The following is a 19,360-nucleotide window of genomic DNA, read 5'->3' on the forward strand; positions in this document are numbered from 1 at the left end:
TCCCAGATTGGCTGATTTGTTTTTTTTAAGCAATTTAAACAACTGCTGTTTGTTTACACTACTATTTCAGTAGACACTTCCCCCCCAGAAATGACAGAATTATTTAACCTTTTCAAATATAATTAGAAATGTTACCTTTACAGTGAATACCAGGAGGGCACCCTTCAGTTACAGCGCAATGTCCCTAGCACCCATGCTACGTGCTGCCCTGCCATTTCAACTATGATGTTGAATATGAAGTGAATCCACATCTGAATTCAACCAGTTTTCCATCTTCTGATCATGATTTTTCATTAATACAACTCAATAATTAACAATTAACCCAACATACGCCAAATTTTGGACAATTCATCCGGTTTGAGATGTGGAAAGATTCTCTCCACGTGTAACTCATTACCAAATGAGAATACCAGTAACTTAAAACAGTAAAGAATAGATCTATAAGCACCAAATCACATAACATTTATGTGGAATTCTCTGAATGCTGTGTAACATGTCTGACATACAGCAGTATTGCCTCACTTTTCACAAATTAAGTAGGAGTTAAAACCAAGGCTAAGCACTTTGAAAGGATCATATATATATATATATATAATGAATATACTGTATATACATATATGAATAATGGTGCATGTTCTGTATATTGTAAATGTACTATGCAGGTAATATACAACTGTTGTAACACTTGTATTAATCATTGTCATAGTCATGCTGTCAATGAACACTGACACCAGAAGCACTTCTGCTGCCTTCAATATTTACATTACTTATGTACCTGATTGGCTGAATACAGTATTTGAGTTCACATCCTCATGTCAGGGTGATAGAAATATTAAGTGGTTATGTTTTCCTCTGTGCTCTCTGAAAACTATCTTGGCCTGCATATTTGCATATGCAAATACGTATTTCCACATGACCTGTGGCCTGACCACCTCACAGTTGCCACGAATAACCTTGGCATACTTGGAACACTCAGTTCTTCTGAGCTCCTTGCTGTGGCTACCAGTGCTGCACATATCCATCATTTTAAAGCGCAACCACTGGAAATCAACTGGTCTCCATCATGCCAATAGTAAAAAAGTAGTGTAATTACTGAGAATACAAATTTATGAGCTAATTTTTTAATGTAGTAATACTATTTTAAGCATTTCCTGACAAAGGTGCATGTGTCAGCTCTACAGGAGACTACAGACACAAACAATGCAATGGCCAACGCAGCGCAGTGGGCGAGTTGGGTGCTCCCCAACCTCGGCCCCAGGCCCCAGCCCACGGCCCCAGCCCACAGCCCCAGCCGTAAACCATGCCTTCAGTGCATGCAGGAAGAGCTGCTCTGTTCGACAGACAGGGCTGCAGAGTGGGAGGGACTGCTTCTGCAAGTTCCTGTATCAGCTTCTATGGCATGAAGGAGCAAGAAGTACAGCAGAAAACTGCAGGCCTGCGCAAGAGAGGGGAATAAATGCTTGGGTAGAAAATGGAAGGAAGGCAGTGGAAGAGCATAGATTTTCATGGAATAAACTATGGGAGGGATTAAGAATAAAGATATGCTCAATGCATGAGAACATAATCACCTGCCAAGGAGGGACGTGAACAGGGAAGTGAGAGGTAGGCTTAACAATAGTGCCAAAATTCAACCCTTTGGATTTTTTCACATTTTCTTGTGTTACAGTACAAAACAGTAACATTTAATAAGATTTTTTTGCCATTAGTCAATGCAAAAAACTTTCAAAATGAAAGCAAAATTAAAGAGTAGATAACTGAATGCCATTTACTCTGATACATCTATGTAGACTGCACAGCAAACAAACACATCATGAACTTATGCAGTTAGAGGAATGAAGTCTACCTAGATGTAATGAAGTTATTTTTAGTTTAAATGTGAAACGGTACTTCCTCACAGTCAGTACCCTGCTTCAGCTGAATGAAAACCACAAATGTATTTTTGTAAAAGCTCAGAAATGCGGCGACAGCGTTGTTGAAATGCCTTGCAGGTGCAGAACGTGCTTTTGCTGGCTCTTCGTCTTATTGTTTCTGTCTTTTCATATTGCTCTGTTTTGGCCTGGAATGTTTTGTTTCACTGGTAAGTACTTTTACAGAGCTGTTTGTTGCTGAGTTCATGCATACTGCTGTTGAGAAGAAAGGAGTAAACCATCAAGTAATTGCTTTCAATTTGTAATTGCAAATAATTGTATTCAGTTGTGTCATTGTATATTGCACATGATCACAGGGATCAGCAAATAACGATGGTGATGTGAACATGTGAGATATGAATTTTTCTTCCAGTTCTTCCAGTCTGCTTTTTCCACAATTTAATGTCATATTTATCATAACTGGTCACATCTCTTTGTTCTGGGGTTGTCATATTGTGTGTGTGTGTGTGGATTATAAGCATCTGAACATACACAAATGTTTTAATTATGAACTATTATACTTCACCAGAATCTCTCACACTGAAATTTACCCTAAAACTATTTTAAATATTTAGTTAGGTAGAGGGGTGGGACAGTTGATAGTGTAGAGGGAGGTTGCTGAGTTGAATCTTACTTGCTGCTGTAGTACCCTTGAGCAAGATACTAACCCCAAATTGTTCCAGTAAAATTATCCAGTTGTATAAATGGGTAAAACATTGTGAGTTGCTTTGGAGAAAAGTATCAGATAATTATAATGAGATCTATTTTCCAACTAGAGCCTTCAAGAATACTATGTTTACTCTGCCATTCAAGATTTCAAGGTTTCTGGTATCTAACACCTACAGTAGTGATGCAGTTCTTTTACAGTTTATAACAGGCATTAAAGTTCCTGGGCTGCACCTTTGGGGCAGACAAACAAATATCCAGTTATAGTAACCGCAACGACAGACAGGAAATTGTTAGTCTGGTCTAAACCATGTCTGAAAACAATGAAAAAGCTGAACAGTGGTGTCCGATGTGCAGTCTTCTATTTCATGTAATGCAAGAACATGTATAAAGCTCTCAATATAAAACTCTCTATCCCTATATATATATATATATATATATATATATAGTATATATACAGTGTGTATATATATATAGTATATATACAGTGTGTATATATATATATATATATATATAAAATTTTAATTACTCATTTAATATAATAGTAGTAATAAAGAATTGGGGACAGCTGGTAACGTAGTGGTTATACTGTAGTTGCTGCCTTTGGACTCAAAAGTCAGTTGTTTGAGCCTCACCTCCTTCTGTAGTACCCTTGAGCAAGGTACTTACCCTAAATTGTTCCAGTAAAATTACCCAGCTGTATAAATGGGTAAATGATTGTAAAATACTTTAACTCTGCAAGTTGCTTTGGAGAAAAGCGTCTCCAAACATTAACTTAATCAATGTTATGTAATAGTTTAATAGACTAAAGTCCATACGTTTTCATCAATCACTTTCAGTGGCCTGGAGCCTATCCTCGATTCACTTGGCACAAGGCTGAGGGGGGTAAACCCTGGAATGGACACCAGTCCATCGCAGATATAGACAAAATATTTAATGAAATCACAAAATACAGTAAAACAGATGCTACTGTATCTATAAAATAGAATAAATTAATACAAAGATAGATATTTAAGATTCACTATGGCCCTTGCAATGATTTTTACATGTGCAGTCCCTGGACAGGTTACATTACATTAATCAATTTAGCTGACGCTTTTCTCCAAAGCTACTTTACAATTATTTACCTATTTATACAGCTGGGTAATTTTACTGCAGAAATTTAGGGTAAGTGCCTTGCTCAAGAGGTGAGATTCAAACCTATGATCTTCGGGTCCAAAGGCAGCAGCTCGAACCGCAAGTTCCCAAAAAGTAATGGTTTTACATGTGTGGCCCTTGGTCAAAAAAGACTGGACATGCCTGAACTTTAGCTCCTTCAGTCACAGATCCTTCACACGCCTGAACTTGAGCTCCTTCAGTCACAGAGACAACAGATGTTTGTAAATAAATGGCATTCAGTAGCTATGATAACATAAAAATTCTCCTGTTTTAGGACATATTCAGGTTATGCTCACACAGAAGGGGTTCATTACAAACATTTACTGGAACACCTTCACACAGCAGGAGATATAGGCGTGAGCCCAATGACAACGCTCTCGGCCCAAAGACTTCCCAGCATGCTTAGCGTCTCTTGGGCTTGCTTGCTTACTTTTTTTTCTTGTCTCACACTGGCCAACAGACACTCACATACTTGTATTCCCTGTGAGTCCCCACAGCAGTTGACAACTAATTCACATTTTACCCACAATTCTCCACTTTTTACAATAAACCCCTTTTCCCACTCAAATGTGACATTCCCCAGTAATGCAGTTTGTTGCAGTATATTTGGGTTACACATCAGCTACACTTTGTGAACATGTAATGTTATTAAAAACGTCACAGAGGATGTTGATCAATATAACAGAGAAAGGCAACACTTTGTCGTGTTTTGTGGCTGTTTGTGGCAGTGAGAATGGGGTAAGATGAACCAATTTTTACTTATCTTGTCCTTTAGGCAAGGAAAAATGAGAAAGAAGTTAAATGGAAACATCTACTTATATTTCAGGATGACTGCTATCAACTAAAAGTATAAGAATGTATCTATGGCAAACAGCCTTGGAAATAGGTAAGTTGAGCCATCTGAGAGTAAACTGACCATCAGACATTTAATTAACAAGTAGTTTCACATTTTTGAACTTGTGAAAACAAGCAAACCTGCCACAACTAGAGCTTCAAGACCACTGCACAACAAAAACAACTATTCAACATTCCATTTATCAAGGTTACAAGGAAATATGAATTGTTGCTCCCTCCTTGCAGTTCCTCCAGCCTTTTGAGATTTAGGTAGCTTCATCAGCACATCACCCAGTGGGAAAGATGCCTCATCATTTTCTTTGAATGCAAAGGTGGGTTTCTCACTGCCAGTGCTACCCCTGATTCTTTTCAAAAATCTTGCACTCACTTCGTCGAACTCAAAATTGACTATTTCAAAGTCACCAACTTTTGGGTAAGGGTAGAATTTCAGTAGGAGACACATATCCAGTTTGTTTGGGTTGTGAATCTGGCTTGCTTGAGAACACGTGGATGTGTAGGGCATGGTGAAGGCAGCTCAGCAGAAATGGAGGTTGAAACCATGGGTGAATCATATGGAGCAGCAGGCTACAGCTCAGGGTTTGATCTGTCTGACACCATGGATGGCTCCAACTCTGCATCACAGAAAACATCTCTGTTCTAAGGGAAAATCCCTGTGGACTTGAATCCAGAAGAGATAGTCCGTGGTGTCCTTGTTGACAGGAAAGCCTCATTCGCACATCCAGGAATTTCGTATATACGGGCTGTTTTGCCTGGGTTTGATCTCATCCAACAATCAAGAGCTCTGTTGTAATAGGTCTTAAATGGACCACAAACCCACTTGTCCAGAGGCTGCAAGCAATGTGAAGTATGGGGTGGAATTATGAGCATAACAATACCTCTGGTATTTGCAATATCCACTATGCTCAGTGAAATCTGTGAAGGCCATGGAGCTGCTCAGCAAGCTTCTTGATATGGTTTGCAAGCTCCCTCTCTATCTCTTCTGTAAAGATCCTCTTTGCTTCTGCTGTTCAGCTAAATTTACTTAAGAATCACATGTCTGTAACTATGTTTTTCTTTCTCCTAATGTAATGCATAAATTGTATTTCTCTGAGATGTACATCGCTTTGGAGAAAAGCATCTGCTAAATGAATAAATGTAAATGTTCCAGTGTACCTATGGTTTTTACTTTACCTTATGGTTTTTTTTACTTTACTTTATGGTTTTTCTTTTTAATGTACCTCCGCAAGGTTGACCTGTCAGTATTTCTGTGTTTTGCCATGGATTTTCCACCCATAACATCAGTGGCTGCTTTCTCCATCTCTTCAGTTGCTGTTGAGCCCCAGTTTGTTTTTCTCTTGTAGGTTCTTCACTTGATAACTTTTCTAAAATGTTTAACATATGATAAACCAAACAAGTTATATAATACTACGTTTAAATACCATGATATTTGTCAAAGACTAAGTTGAACCCCACCATTAGCTACTGATGTTCAGTAAGTCTCAATAATGTAATCCCGGTTTAATTTGCCCCAAAACATTTGGTTCACTTTGCCCCATAGTCATAGCCACCATTTTGTAAAAAAAATGTATAGTGTAGCAATTCAGGCCAATCTTCAGCTAACTTATCCATGTGGATTTAGATATTAGTACACTGTTTGATACACTTAGACCTAGACAACTTTGCTTTAAAATAAGACATTATATCTGGCATGCAAAAAAACTATTTTTGGTGTCAAAAAATACTTTCTGCTTTTTCATGTGCCTCAATCTAGTACAGCCAGATGGCAAGGCCCCAAGCTTCCTAAATTTAGGGTCACATGAGCAAATGTATGTCGTTGCCTAGATACGCGTCTGGGAGGGGTGTAAATTTACCCCATTGTCTTTCCCTGACTCGTGTTAACAACAGTTACAGCCTAGTACCGGTCTTTAATTCCGTCATTTGGCTTCATTACAAGTCTGGGAGTTTTGCTGACTGAGAGCCCTGCTGAACTCATAAAGTGTAAGCGAGCTTTATTGTTGCAGTGAAGCGTTGCTATCAGTTTAGCAGCCGGGCTGTATGTCCGTCGCTGCAGCTCCTCCTCGCCGCACCGTAAGCGATGCGTGTTGCTCACCGGCTTGGAGATTGCGCGGTGTAGACCGGTGTCTCGACGATATGTACTAGTCCACAGCACAGGTGTGTGTGTCTTTGTTCGTGAGGTGACCAATAATCGTAAGTGGAATTCTACTCGTGTGCTCCACCACAGAACGCTGGAGTAATGCTGCCGGTAGCTGAGCGAGTGAGCGGGCGCGCCGGTCTCCGACACCGGCGTGAAGTGCTTCTCAACAGCCACAGCGTTGCGTCTGGTTGACTAGCGTTACAACTTTTATAATTGCCGCGTTAGGCGAACTCGGCAGCTATCTTAGTAGTTCGACTCCTTTTTCAGCTTGAGGTGACTCCAGGTGCTGAGAAACTGGGTACTTGTTCAATTTGAGTTGGCGGTTTCGACAGTGTGAGTGTTGTGAAGAAAGTTTTCTAAGAAAAATGATGAAGCGAGAGAGCCATGTCAGTGTGCCCTGCTCGTCGTATTTTGATCGGAAATGCGAACTCTCCGTACACAGGTTCATGTGTTTTTCACCTCAAACCGTGGCGTGGACCGTCAGCTTGGTTTCACTCATTAAGTGCTTCACGTTGCTACACTGGAGCCACCGGCCTCGTAAGCTTGGAGCGACAGAGGGTGTCGCAGAGGCGTAAATCCAGGAGCAGAGCTCTGGTAATCTTGAGCGCGTTGGCTGACGGTTGCTGTTATGCGTATTGCTGATAAGCTCAAGGGCCCGTATGAAGAAACAAGTGGGTTAGCTGTACGCACGTCACAATAAAGCCAGGCATGCAGCTGGGACAAGGACAAGCGTTCAACATCAGTCCGTGAAGCCAGTTAACCGTTGAGCCTGGAATACGCTGTGGGTGATAAAATGGAGACATAAGGATGGAAAGAGTGCTGATGAGCTATGTGTGGCATGTAAAAAGAAAATGTGCAGAAGCAGAACTTTGGCGATTGGTCAGTTTGTGGAAATTAAAACAGAAGCTGGGCTGAGAATGGAGACTTGTCTGCTTAATGGGTTTAATGGTGTTCAAGCGGGGTTTCTTTTTGATTTCTCGAGCCTGCCGCACGTGTGCGTGTATACGTATGTTTCTGATGGAATAGAGCAGGAAGGAAGGGTGGATGTGGGATGGGATTCAGGATGTTGTGGATGTGTTAGAACAGCTGTCATGGAAGGGGTCTCTGTGACCACAACCTTGACGATCCTGCATGTCCCAACCGGATAGGAAGGGCGTCGCTAAAATTCTTACAAAAGTGACCATACGTCATTGAGGCATGAATCCATGGATGTGACCATGTGCATGCCAAGTGGAAACAAACTTTTTTTTCTTTTTCTTTTCTCCCTTCAGTAGTAAAGTGTTTCCTGTTGTGTTCTAGCCTGTAAGCAAGACATGATTCATGAGCGCTTTGATTTTTTTCTGTCAGCATTAAAAATATACAGTGGCAATTATAAAAACATTATCGTCATATCAGACATTGTTACAGCACTATTTACAATTACGGTATTTGCTCTAGGATTAATGATATCTTGATCAGATAAAGACTTTTTGGTGCAATACACGATCTTTGCTTATTACAATGAATACATAGCAGGGCCAGGGTGTGTCTGTTGACGACACTTGAACTGGAAATGTGGATGGAGACATGTGGGTTTCATTATGTGCTTTTTATCTCGGGGGTGGGGTGGGGTGGATTGGGAGACTGACGATACAAGTAACAAAGAAAATGGGTCTATCAAGCCGCATACTATTAACAAAGTGAAAACCACCAACAGTAAACTCTTAAATCCAGACATGATTCTCCACAGGCAAAAAAAAAAAAAAAACTTTTAAACCAGTCTAAAGTTCACAACCAACACCTAATAACTAAGTCCTCTTCTTTCGTTACAGTTTTTGTCTCCCGTTTGAACGAGTCTTCAGTTGGACTAAGCAACCGCACCTGGTGCTCCTTTCTTCAGGCTTTCCCCAGGCGTTGCTGTTTGGGAATCGGAGTGTGACGTAGGCTTTTGTCTGCCACTGTATCTATAACTATATTGGATTTTGAAATGAATGTCTTCCAAGTCAATCCTTTAATTCAGTTTTGCGGTAGGAGTTCTAAAGGTTAAAAACAGAGGCAGGTTATATGGAACACGTAATATGTTTAGCAAGCACAGAAGGAATGTATGAGGGACCGTTTTGGTTTCGCTGCAGATACTCTGAGCAGTACACTTCTAATTTTGAACACTTTTGTCTGGCATCCTGAGTTAAGAATTCTTGAATAAAAACTGATGGCTTACATACTAAAAACACTGAGAATTTACACAAACTGTGCACAAAGGACATAAAGGAATTATTACATTATTGTACATACAGTACATAAAAAGCACATTGGAAACAGTTCTGTATGTAGCCTATTTGACAATAGAAAAACATTCCCTACCATTGGAACATGTCTATTTCATCTTTTTAGTCCAGAGCATTGAGCTTCCCTGTACCTCCCCTTCTTTGTCTCAGATGTGGTACCACCCCCTCTGTGTCTTCCCCCTTCCCTCTCTCTCTCTCTCTCTCTCTCAAATACTCCGCTTGCTTGTACTTTGCTTACAGTCTGAGTTCATCGTGAAATCCCTATCAGCTACCAACTCCCTGTCTCCATTCAAGGACAAAAGCTACACAAGAAGAGGGACAAAAATTTGACCACTGTGTCCATAAAGAGGACTGCAAGGAGATGCAATATATAGCATAAAAAGGCAAAGAAGGAAGAAACTAGCAAGTATGTGCGAGAAGTTGGGTCTGACATACTTAGTTACAGGAGGCTGTGGTTTCCTGGGCTGGCACCTGTTGCAGATCCTGCTGGAGAAAGAAGACAAAGTCACAGAAATTCGACTCTTTGACAAGCACGCGGATCCTGCTCTAGAGGATTACAGCACCGGTAACTTTTTCATTCCATTAGAATTTTAAACTTAAATGGCTGTAGAGTTAATTGTGAAAGACTCTAATGAAATAATGTACTTTGACCCTTGAATTTTCTGTTACTAATTGACCTTTATTATCTGTTCTTGCAAAAATAAATATAACGTGAAACAGTCAGTACCAGCATTGCAGGGTGACAACTATAGATCGGTTTTCAAAGAGAAAGCTTTTACAGACTGGAGCATTTTTTTTATTATTTAAAAAAAAAAAATTATGGTTATTTTAACAGTTGGATAAATAGCATTTTAAAAGTCATAACATGAATATATGTCTGCTCACATTAGCTTTTAATTGCATTAGATTGGGGCAGTGGAAGGGGAATTTTACTTTTTAAAGATGCTTATCTACAGCAACATAGAACCCCACAATTTTCTCTGACAAAAACAGTGTTTGATCCACAACATCTCCAGCTAAGGTGTCAGGTGTTCTCAGGGTCATAGCTGTATTTATTTATTTTCTTTTTTTTTTTTTTTTTTTTACAGAGTTAAGAGCAGGTTCTTACTTCTCTTACCCAAAGAATCTCTGGCTCACTGTTGTTGCTTTAATATATTCCCTGCTGCACTATCGATTCAAACTGTGTGCTCAATTCTGACTACTCGACAGTCATGTGCAGCCAACTTTCACATTTTAGAAAGATCTGTTTTTGTGTCATTTCCCCAAAGTGCAGCAAGTGCTGTGGTCTTTGGGCATGAAATCTGAAAGTTGCCTGTCCAAGCCCTTTTTCCCCAGTTCGGCTGTAGTACCCCTGAGTTAATCTACCCCAGACTGCTTCAATAAGATAGCAAGCTGTGTAAATGAGTATCTAAATTGTGTAACTGTTTCGGGGGGGGGGGGGGGGGAGCATTAGCCAAGTACTGAATGTCCCAAAAGCCCCAACTTTCCTGCATCACAAATAAAAGAAAGGACATATTAAATATAATGTCCTGTTAAATATTAAATGCCAGAGTAACATCAAGGTTACTAGCTGCTATCTGGATATACAGACTTTGTCTCAAAGTACAAGATCAGTTCTGCTGCTTACTACTTGCAAAACAAGGTGGAATCCATAATTGTATTTGAGGGTAAGGCACTTACTATTCAGTAAGAATCCCTTTCCCATGTTGTACAGCCATCCCCTAGCAATATGCATGCATTGCACCTAGCCATTAATTCCCTGGAATAACAGCTGTAAGCATCATGAATATGTATGGCAGTGATGATTTTGTATTGTCCTGCCAATCCACTATTTCCTCTCCTCCTTCCCCCCCCCCATGGGATCTGAAATGCCTACTGGTTCAGTAAAACTTTAATTGAGACTTTCATGTCTTCAGCTATGTCACTTTGTCTTAATGTAATGCATAAATTGTATTTTTGGTGAGATGTATGTTGCTTTGGACAAAAGCATCTGTTAAATGAATAAATGTAAAACCAGTGCAGGCTTTGGAATGGCTCCTGCCAGAAATTGATTGTTAAAGATTCGTCACTGTCAGAACACTGGACATTATTAGAAGTAGCATAGTCTTGACACAACTTAAACCTTTCATTTGCATACTGATGAAATGGTTAATTTTTTCCCAGTCTGGATAAAAAGTGCATTCAGATCCCTTCAATTTTTTTCCCCACTTTTTTTTCTGTTGAAGCCTTATGCTAAAATTGTTTAATTTTTTTTTTTCCCCTTAGTCTACACCCATAATGACAAATTGAACATGGGATTTTAGAAATGTTTACAAATTTATTAAAAATAAACTGAAATACCACATTGACATAAGTATTCTTTATTTAGTTAAAGCACCTTCGGCAGCAATTCCATCCTTGAGTCTTCTCGACACGACAAGCTTTGCACACCTGGATTTGGGGATTCCCCCCATTCTTCTCTGTAGATACTCTCCAGATCTGTCGGGTTGGATGGGGACCCTTGGTGGACAGCTATTTTCAGCTCTCTCCAGAAATATTTGATTGGGTTTGAGTCCAGGCTTTGTCTGGGGACACTCAATGACATTCACAGTGTTGTCCCTAAGCCACTCCTGTGTTTGTCTTTGCTTTGTGCTTAGTGTCATTGCCATGCTGGTAGGTGAACCTTTGGCTCAGAGTGCTGTGGAGCAGGTTTTCAGTAAGACTATCTCTGCACCTTGCTCCATTTAGCTTTCCCTCAACCTTGACTAGTCTGCCAGTCCCTGCTGCTGAAAAACAACCTCACAGCATGATGCTGCTGCCACCATTCTTCATCTTTGGTACTGTGAAGGTGATGAGCGGTGCCTGGTTTCCTCCTGACATGACACCTAGAATTGAGGCCAAACAGTTCAATCTTGGTTGTATCACATAAGGGAATCTTGTTTTTCAGTATGAGAGTCCTTTAGGTCACTGTTTTTTGCTGAAGAGAGGCTTCTGTCTGGCCACTCTACCTTAAAGCCCAGATCGGTGGAATGTTCCAGTAATGGTTGTCCTTCTGGAAGTTTCTCCCATCTTCACACACACTCTCTGGAGCTAGCCAGAGTAACCATTGAGTTCTTGGTCACCTCTTTTACCAAAGCCCTTCTCCCCCGATTGCTGAGTTTGTGCCGGGCAGCCAGCTCTAGGAAGCGCTGTGGTTCTTCGGAACTTCTTCCACTTAAGAATTATGGAGGCCACTGTGCTCTTGGGAATGTTTAATGATGCAGAAATTTTTTTGTAGCCATCCCCAGACCTGTGCCTCTACACAATCCTGTCTCTAAGCTCTGCAGGCAATTCCTTTGACCTCATGGCTTGACTTTTGCTCTAATACACATTGTCAACTGTGGGACCTTATATGAGCAGCTGTGTGCCTTTCCACATCATGTCCATTCAGTTGAATTTACCACAGGCAGACTCCAAACAAGGTGTAGAAAAATGTCAAAGATCATCAACAGGAATTGAATTTGTCTGAGCAAAATTTCAAGTGTCATAGCCAAGGGTCTGAATACTTCTCTCAATATATTTCTGTTGTTATTTTTAGGAAATTTGCAAAATTATAAAATCCTATTTTTGCTTTGTCATGGAGTATGTAGATTTGAGGGGAAAAATTAAATTTCAGCATAAGACTAATATTTTTTTTTTTTTTAAAAGTGATGGGGTCTGAATACTTTCTGAATGCACTGTGATATCAATAAATTTGTGTATTGCCCTAATGGGGTGAACAATTCTTCCTTAAAGGTTATGGTAGCTATCTCCATAGCTGTGCTGAAAGAGGTGACTACCCACTGACCATTTTGAAAACATTCCAGTGTTTGTCTAGCAGCTGTTGGAGATTTGGCCTTTACACTTATCCATATGCAATGGATAGCGGTCAGTCATGGTAATCCATTCTTACTTTTGTGTCCTACTTTTTTAATCTCTACTTTATTGAAAAGGATCCAGAATCCATTGACTTGAAGCACATGCCACATTTTTCATGAAACCTTTCTATGCCTGCCGGTGAGAACAATACTGTCTGGTCGGAAGTGCTGCATACAGCACTGCCAGAACAGCATGCTGACGGAAGTGCTTTTATTTCTTCATGTCTTGCAATTCAGCTGTAGTGTTTCACATCAATTCTATGTGACTCCTGACAAGATCTCTCCTCAGATGTCTGAACCTTCATCACAATGATTTATAATATAGGATTATTGGACTGCTCAGTTTTTTTGAGAACATTTTTGATCCAGCTGAACACCAAGCCATGTGATTCCACTTCTTGTCTTAATCCATTGAATTCACAACTCCCTTTCTGAATGCTTAATGTCAGAGCTGAAGTATGGACTGGACTTGGTCCCCAGCACTATTGAGCTGATGGGCCCTGGTCACAGTGACTGTATGTTGTGCAATTTCCCCATGTGGAGTGTTACCCATATGTATGTTTCCTGCGTTTTTCCTATTGAAGGTGTCCTGGAGTAGAGGGATTTGGAAGGTTTTCGTCATAGTATTTTTTGGAAACACTATAAGGAAATGAAATGGGTGGAGGAAACTAGCAATATTCCCCTGTGGCATCCTCTTGCTGACAGATTTTCCCACTTTAACAGTAACTCAGGTGCATGTAAAATATTGGAGATGGGGGGAGGAGTGAAAATTAAACAGCAGGAGCTTTTTACTTTTTCAAGTCTTGTTACTAATACAGTTTGTAAGCTTTCAATTCCAAGCCTGCTGTGGAGTACACTTATTTTAGTGTAATGAGGCATTACATTATTTGCCTTAATATTTTTGATATTGCAGTATAATGATACTTCAGAACACCAATCAATTTTATTAGTTTTTGTATTCTTGTACAACATAAAGTTACTAGAGAGGGGTCCATCCCGAGGCTTCCCACTGACCATAAGATGTGCACGTATATTAAATGTTGTACTGGATGCAACGATGTTAAAATTTCAGCAAGTTAGTCTGAGTGGTGCAAGAGAGGAAAGCAATTTGCTTCAGTGCAGAAGCAAAGTGGGTCATAAGCACATTTTACAAGAAACAAGGCTGTGGTTTAATTTTTTTGGCTCAGAAGCAAATCTGACCATGACTCGAATGGATTTCCAAAACCAGGTACAACTCCCACACTCAGTCTCGGTATCAGTTTCAGTGTGCAGTCTCATCATGGAGGGTTTCTTTGTGTGTTCTTCAGACAAGGTAAAGGTGGTTGTGATTCAGGGGGACATCACAAATTACCACAGTGTGTTGGCATCAGCCCAAGGAGCCGACCTCGTCATCCACATGGCCAGCCTCATAGATGTGTGGTACAAAGTTCCAGACCAAGTGCTCTACGATGTCAACGTTCAAGGTGAGATGAGTAGGAGGGGGCGTGGGCATTTTTCTATCCTCACTTCTCAGCAAAAGCACAGAGGTCTACGAGCAAAGGAATTATTTTGCTTTTGAATTCCTGACAAGCAGCTATTTTGAAAATGGTTTTCTCTGTCCTCTTGGTTTCCCCGGTGCTCCCCCTTGGCTGCACACTTGCATTTGGCAGCTAGAACAGAAATTTAAAACCTCTTACTAACAGCAGTTTTCCACACATGCTAGAAATCTGTGGTATGTTTTCTGATATTTTGTGCAGTCAATATAAAATCACTGAAGTGAAGAGATAAATGTTGTTTGTGAGTTCCTGTAATTAAGGACTCAGGAATGGACAGCAGCTGAGAGACACTCCAGGTTTAATTTGATCTCTGTGGTATGCTCCCTTGCAAACAAGACTGTCACGTCGTCACAACAACCAAACATCTGGATCAGCTCCGAGGCCCCTGTTAAATTATCACACCCCATTCAGAAACATCAGTTGTTCATGGCTGTTAAAATATCTACCAGAAATGGCTTTTTGTTTTATCTCTCTTGCTTGCTTTTATTTAATTGCTGTGTTTCATGTTGTGGAGAAATTAACTTTGTTCAGTCAGTTTTCCTCCTCCTCCTCTGTGATCAGTAGAAGTGCAGTACAATATCCCCCCCCCCCACAATTAAAGCAGTAATCACACATGAATAGTCTGAGTTCATGAAAAATTGTGCAACAGATTTAGAGCAAAATGTGGAGCGGATGTTGGGATGTTTCAGAAAAGGTATTGGCACAAAATGTATGCCTTAAGTTCAGTGAGATGTTAAGAGTTTGAAATGTTTGCATATTTTTATATGGAATGGAGTCCAGGTCCAGGGAATGAGCAGTTTAAGCTGTTCATATTCAACTGTGTTTCTCTGTCTATGTTTCAGGTACAGTCAATGTGATAAATGCGTGTGTGGAAGTTGGGATCCAGTACCTAGTCTACACTAGCAGTATGGAAGTCATAGGTCCCAATGTCCGAGGAGAACCATTCATCCGGTATGCTGTCTTTCTCCTTACTTATGTCATTTCTCTCTCTCTCCCCCCATCTTATGCATGGCTAGTCTTAAAGTACACAATTCACATTAGTTTTTTCCTCCCCCCCCCCCCCGCCCCTCTTTTTCTACTTTAATGGTTTTTAGTGATCCCCCACCCAGTGAGCTCATCAGCTGAGTATAGATTTTCTCAGCATATTCTTATATATTGCCTCTCTTTTCTGTCTGTATATCCTCCTGGTTAACTGAGCCCCACAGACATTGTTACCAACCTGTCTGCAAGTGGAGTAGGGGCTACTGTGCAGTGACTGAACAAATGCGGTTACCTAAACTATGAATGCTGAAAGCCCATTATGACTTGCAGACAAACAGCTCTTTTTTTCCCCCCGTTATTTGGCGGGGTCTGAAGAATAGTGTCCTTTCCATTCCAGACATAGCTTAAATGTTATCCACTTGTTGATGATGCATGTTTCTCCATAGCGCTACCAAGTCCAAGGTAATTTAGGAAGACTTTGCTCATCTGCAAAACTGATTAATTTTGTGGTTCCAAAATTATGTAACAACAAGGTGGAGGAGTAGTTTGAAAAATGTTTTCTGGAAAAACTTTGACTGGGTAAAATAGAAAATTGTCTCTACAGTTGGAAACCCTCTTATCTCACTTCTCTCAGCGGTGGTCTGTTTAATGGTCAGCTGCCTGTATTCCATCTGCTCCCTCAAACAGAAAAAAGGTGAATGGCATGGAAAAGCAGTTTGTCACGTGTGTAAAAGAACATTCTACCTTCCAAATTCACTCATATGCACCTTTGTATCATCAGATGTGACATAAATCACATTTCCCTGGAACACCGCTTTTTCTCCTCTGTGCTAACAGATAGTTTCTGAAATTACAGGTTCTTACATTCCAGAAACAATAAGATAAGCAAAAACAAAAAAAAAACACTTGGTTTCCTCTCACCCTCTTCTTTGAATTTGACTGTAATCGGATAACATTTAAGCTATGTCTGGAATGGAAAGGACACCATTCTTCAGACCCCGCCAAGTAACGGGGGGAAAACAAGCTGTTTGCTTTTTTCCGTTCTTGTTTTTCATTTGGAATGCTCTAGAAAAACAACCCCTTCTTCGTGCTTGCAGCATGGATGGCTGGAGTTTCTACGTAGTTCTCTACAGCTTAACTTCAGCTGTCTTAATAAACTGAATGTTTATCCCCATCACACCGAATACTGACGGTGCAGATCCAGCCCATTCAGCAATAGCCAAGTGTTGACCTTTTATTATTGTGTTCAGCTGTGGTTTTCACTGGCTGCTCTTATTTAGCTAACTGGTACTTAATATCCTGAGGAAAAGCACCTGTGCTTCTTTGTTAGATGCCTTTTTTAATGTTTTAACACCTTATTCTTACAGGGGAAATGAAGACACTGTGTATAATGTGTGGCATGGAATGCCATATCCAAAAAGCAAAGCGGAGGCTGAAAAGCGAGTGCTGGAAGCCAATGGCATTAAGGTATATTCTGTGAGGTGGCCTTTCTGCTCGCTTCACCACAGTTATAGCAGGTCTTGTTGTATTTGCAGCAGTATTGAAAGACCTGGCTTTTAAAGTGCAGACACACTTTGCAGAACCTATACATTTTGATTGGTTCACGTTGGGATAGTCTTTTCTGTTTTTCTCTGTGTGGTATTTTTATTTTTATATAACAACCACAGTTGTTAAAGACTAACCAGTGAGCAACAGAAAAAGTATGTTTTTTTTGAGTCCAGTCCAAGAAACTGATGATAGGAAAAAGAAACTAAATGGTTCTGGTTTTCTGAAACATCAGGCATTCTGACAACAGAATAGTGGTGCAGTGTAGAGAATATGTTCACAGTTGCACTTGCACTAGAATACCCTTCAAGAGTATGTATAACAAGAATATGATGGTATTACTTTCTTCACTGGAGCACAGGTTAATGTTGTGTGGTACTGTGGTGCCAGCAGCTTTAGCTGAGTTTTTAAACATAAAGAGACCTGCTTGTTTCTCTCTGACACACACTTCCTGGTCGCACAGGTGAGCAGTGGCAAGCATCTGTACACCTGCTCCCTCCGACCTACAGGGATCTATGGGGAGAAGCATGAACTGATGCGTCAATTCTATGAAAAGGCAGTACGCAATAGGGGCTGCCTGATCAATGGTATCCCACGGAATACGGAGCACGGCCGTGTCTACGCAGGTGGGGCCTCCGTCCGTTCACATACCTTAAGACCTCTCCATTTTTGTCACCGCAGATACTTTGCCTCTAGCCTCTTGTTAAGCCTTGCTTGTTTTCAGAAATGGATGCTATGACCTAGAGTGCAGAGCTAAAAGTCCTTGCATTTAGAGACCGATTTCTATATCGTCTTAAGTCTTTGTTTAATAAAGAACGGCGTTTTCATCTTGGTCACGCAAAAATCAAGTCTTGCAAGCATGTCTCTACAATATGTGGTCAGCGATTGTCTTGACTGTATTGCTTTTTCTATTTTTAGGCAATGCAGCCTGGATGCACGTGCTGGCTGCCCGTGCTCTGAGAGAACAGCCCCAGATACTGGGAGGAGAAGCATACTTCTGCTATGACAATTCACCGTACAAAAGCTATGAGGAATTCAACATGCAGTTCCTGTCGCAGTTCAACTTCCGTGAGCTGAGGCTGCCACTTTGGCTACTCCGGATCATAGCGGGCATGAATGACTTCATGCACTGGCTGCTGAAGTCCATCTACAACTACACCCCACTGCTGAATCGCTACACCCTGGCTGTGGCATGCACCTCCTTCACAGTGTATTCAGACAAGGCCCAGCGCCACTTTCAGTACCAGCCACTATATGACTGGGATCAGGCCCGAATGCGCACGCTGCGCTGGGTCAGCACCTTTCCACGCAGCACCAAGGACTCCTAACTACCTGAAGCAGCTGGTACAGGAAAGGGTTTCATTGCTGCCGTTTTGCTGCTGCTACAACAACGGGACAGAAGTTCCTGCTAAATAAAGGGGTAGTGCGTGCGTGCGTGCGTGCGTGCGTGCGTGCGTGCGTGCGTGCGTGTGGCTTTTCCACCCTCTGCCTCCCCCCTAATCTGTATTCTCTTATGCTTTGTTTCAATCTTCGTTCTTTCCGATTACTTCGTCTGTTTGCTGATGATGTGGTTTTGCTCTTACTTACTGATTGCAAATGCATGGTCTGTTAATTTTCTCTATCAAATGCAATATAAAATTCAAATGTGTTCAGACATTTGAACTACTTTTTAAAGTAAATCCACTTTACTAACATTTATGTCCAATTTTCAACATGTAACTGTAACAGGAAGGATTATACTACAGATATTAGGACCCTCTGGTCTCAAGTGGAAATGGCCATACCTCACTGTTTCCTGAAAAATTCAAATGTGGACACCTGGATATCTGGAATTATATTGTACAGCTACTTCCCTGTGGCTGGGGAACCTCATACCCTTCCAGGTCAGGTGTTTTCAAAACATTTTTTTTTTCCCCCACTGTTCAAATAATTTTAATATGCTTAAAACATTTGCCTAGCAAACCTGTTTCTCAGGGGCCTTGTGATACTATTATAAGTGTCTCATGTACACATTGTCATAATGTTTTCATGTATTCTGCAAAATAGCCAGTCTTTCAATTTTTAGAGATTTTGTTATTGAAATTGTTTTACAATTAATGTACTTGAAACAATAGCATAGGAATGTTGCCTCTGAAATGTAATATGAATATTTATTGAAATACCATTTAATCAGTCATCTATTTCTGTAACTATGTACCAGCAATGTTTATTAAAGATCCTATTACACTATTAAAGTATAGGTGCTTTTGTATCATTACAATCTGATGCTGTTGGTAATATACTACCTTTATTTAGGAATCTTAAGCACAACAGGTTTCAGTTGCTATAGTAATAAAACCAGTTGTTTGTGATTAATCAGTGTTTGCTGTGGTGGCCCAACTACCTCTGAGTCAGCTTCTCCAGTGGTGCACCAGCAGTGTGATTCCTTCCTAATTGTTTA

At 40.6% G+C, this 19,360-nt stretch overlaps 1 protein-coding gene across 2 annotated transcripts; it reads left to right on the top strand.

Moving 5' to 3' along the window:
- Nucleotides 1–1,398: 1,398 nt before the first annotated feature.
- On the top strand, nt 1,399–19,149 carry hsd3b7 (hydroxy-delta-5-steroid dehydrogenase, 3 beta- and steroid delta-isomerase). Of its 2 annotated transcripts, XM_018732768.2 has the most exons (10): nt 1,399–1,602; nt 4,558–4,617; nt 4,812–4,897; nt 8,532–8,639; nt 9,225–9,549; nt 14,167–14,322; nt 15,237–15,345; nt 16,743–16,842; nt 17,384–17,546; nt 17,839–19,149. In XM_018732768.2, the coding sequence occupies exons 5-10, from the start codon at nt 9,393–9,395 to the stop codon at nt 18,246–18,248; spliced, it is 1,095 nt and encodes a 364-aa protein (XP_018588284.1). In that variant the 5' UTR covers nt 1,399–1,602; nt 4,558–4,617; nt 4,812–4,897; nt 8,532–8,639; nt 9,225–9,392; the 3' UTR covers nt 18,249–19,149. The 2 variants fall into 2 exon arrangements, with proteins under 2 accessions (XP_018588284.1, XP_018588281.1); XM_018732765.2 differs by lacking the exons at nt 1,399–1,602; nt 4,558–4,617; nt 4,812–4,897 and adding an exon at nt 6,458–6,563.
- The last annotated feature ends 211 nt before the right edge of the window (nt 19,150–19,360 follow it).

The sequence above is a fragment of the Scleropages formosus genome, chromosome 3 (assembly GCF_900964775.1).
Source record: "Scleropages formosus chromosome 3, fSclFor1.1, whole genome shotgun sequence".
NCBI classification, from domain to species: domain Eukaryota; kingdom Metazoa; phylum Chordata; class Actinopteri; order Osteoglossiformes; family Osteoglossidae; genus Scleropages; species Scleropages formosus.

Excerpts from the sequence above, each read along its gene's own strand:
- hsd3b7 (XM_018732768.2), top strand. The coding sequence starts at position 9,393 with ATGTGCGAGAAGTTGGGTCTGACATACTTAGTTACAGGAGGCTGTGGT. Across the intron at positions 9,550-14,166 it reads TCTAGAGGATTACAGCACCG|ACAAGGTAAAGGTGGTTGTG; the intron begins GTAACTTTTTCA and ends TGTGTTCTTCAG. Across the intron at positions 16,843-17,383 it reads TGGAAGCCAATGGCATTAAG|GTGAGCAGTGGCAAGCATCT; the intron begins GTATATTCTGTG and ends CTGGTCGCACAG.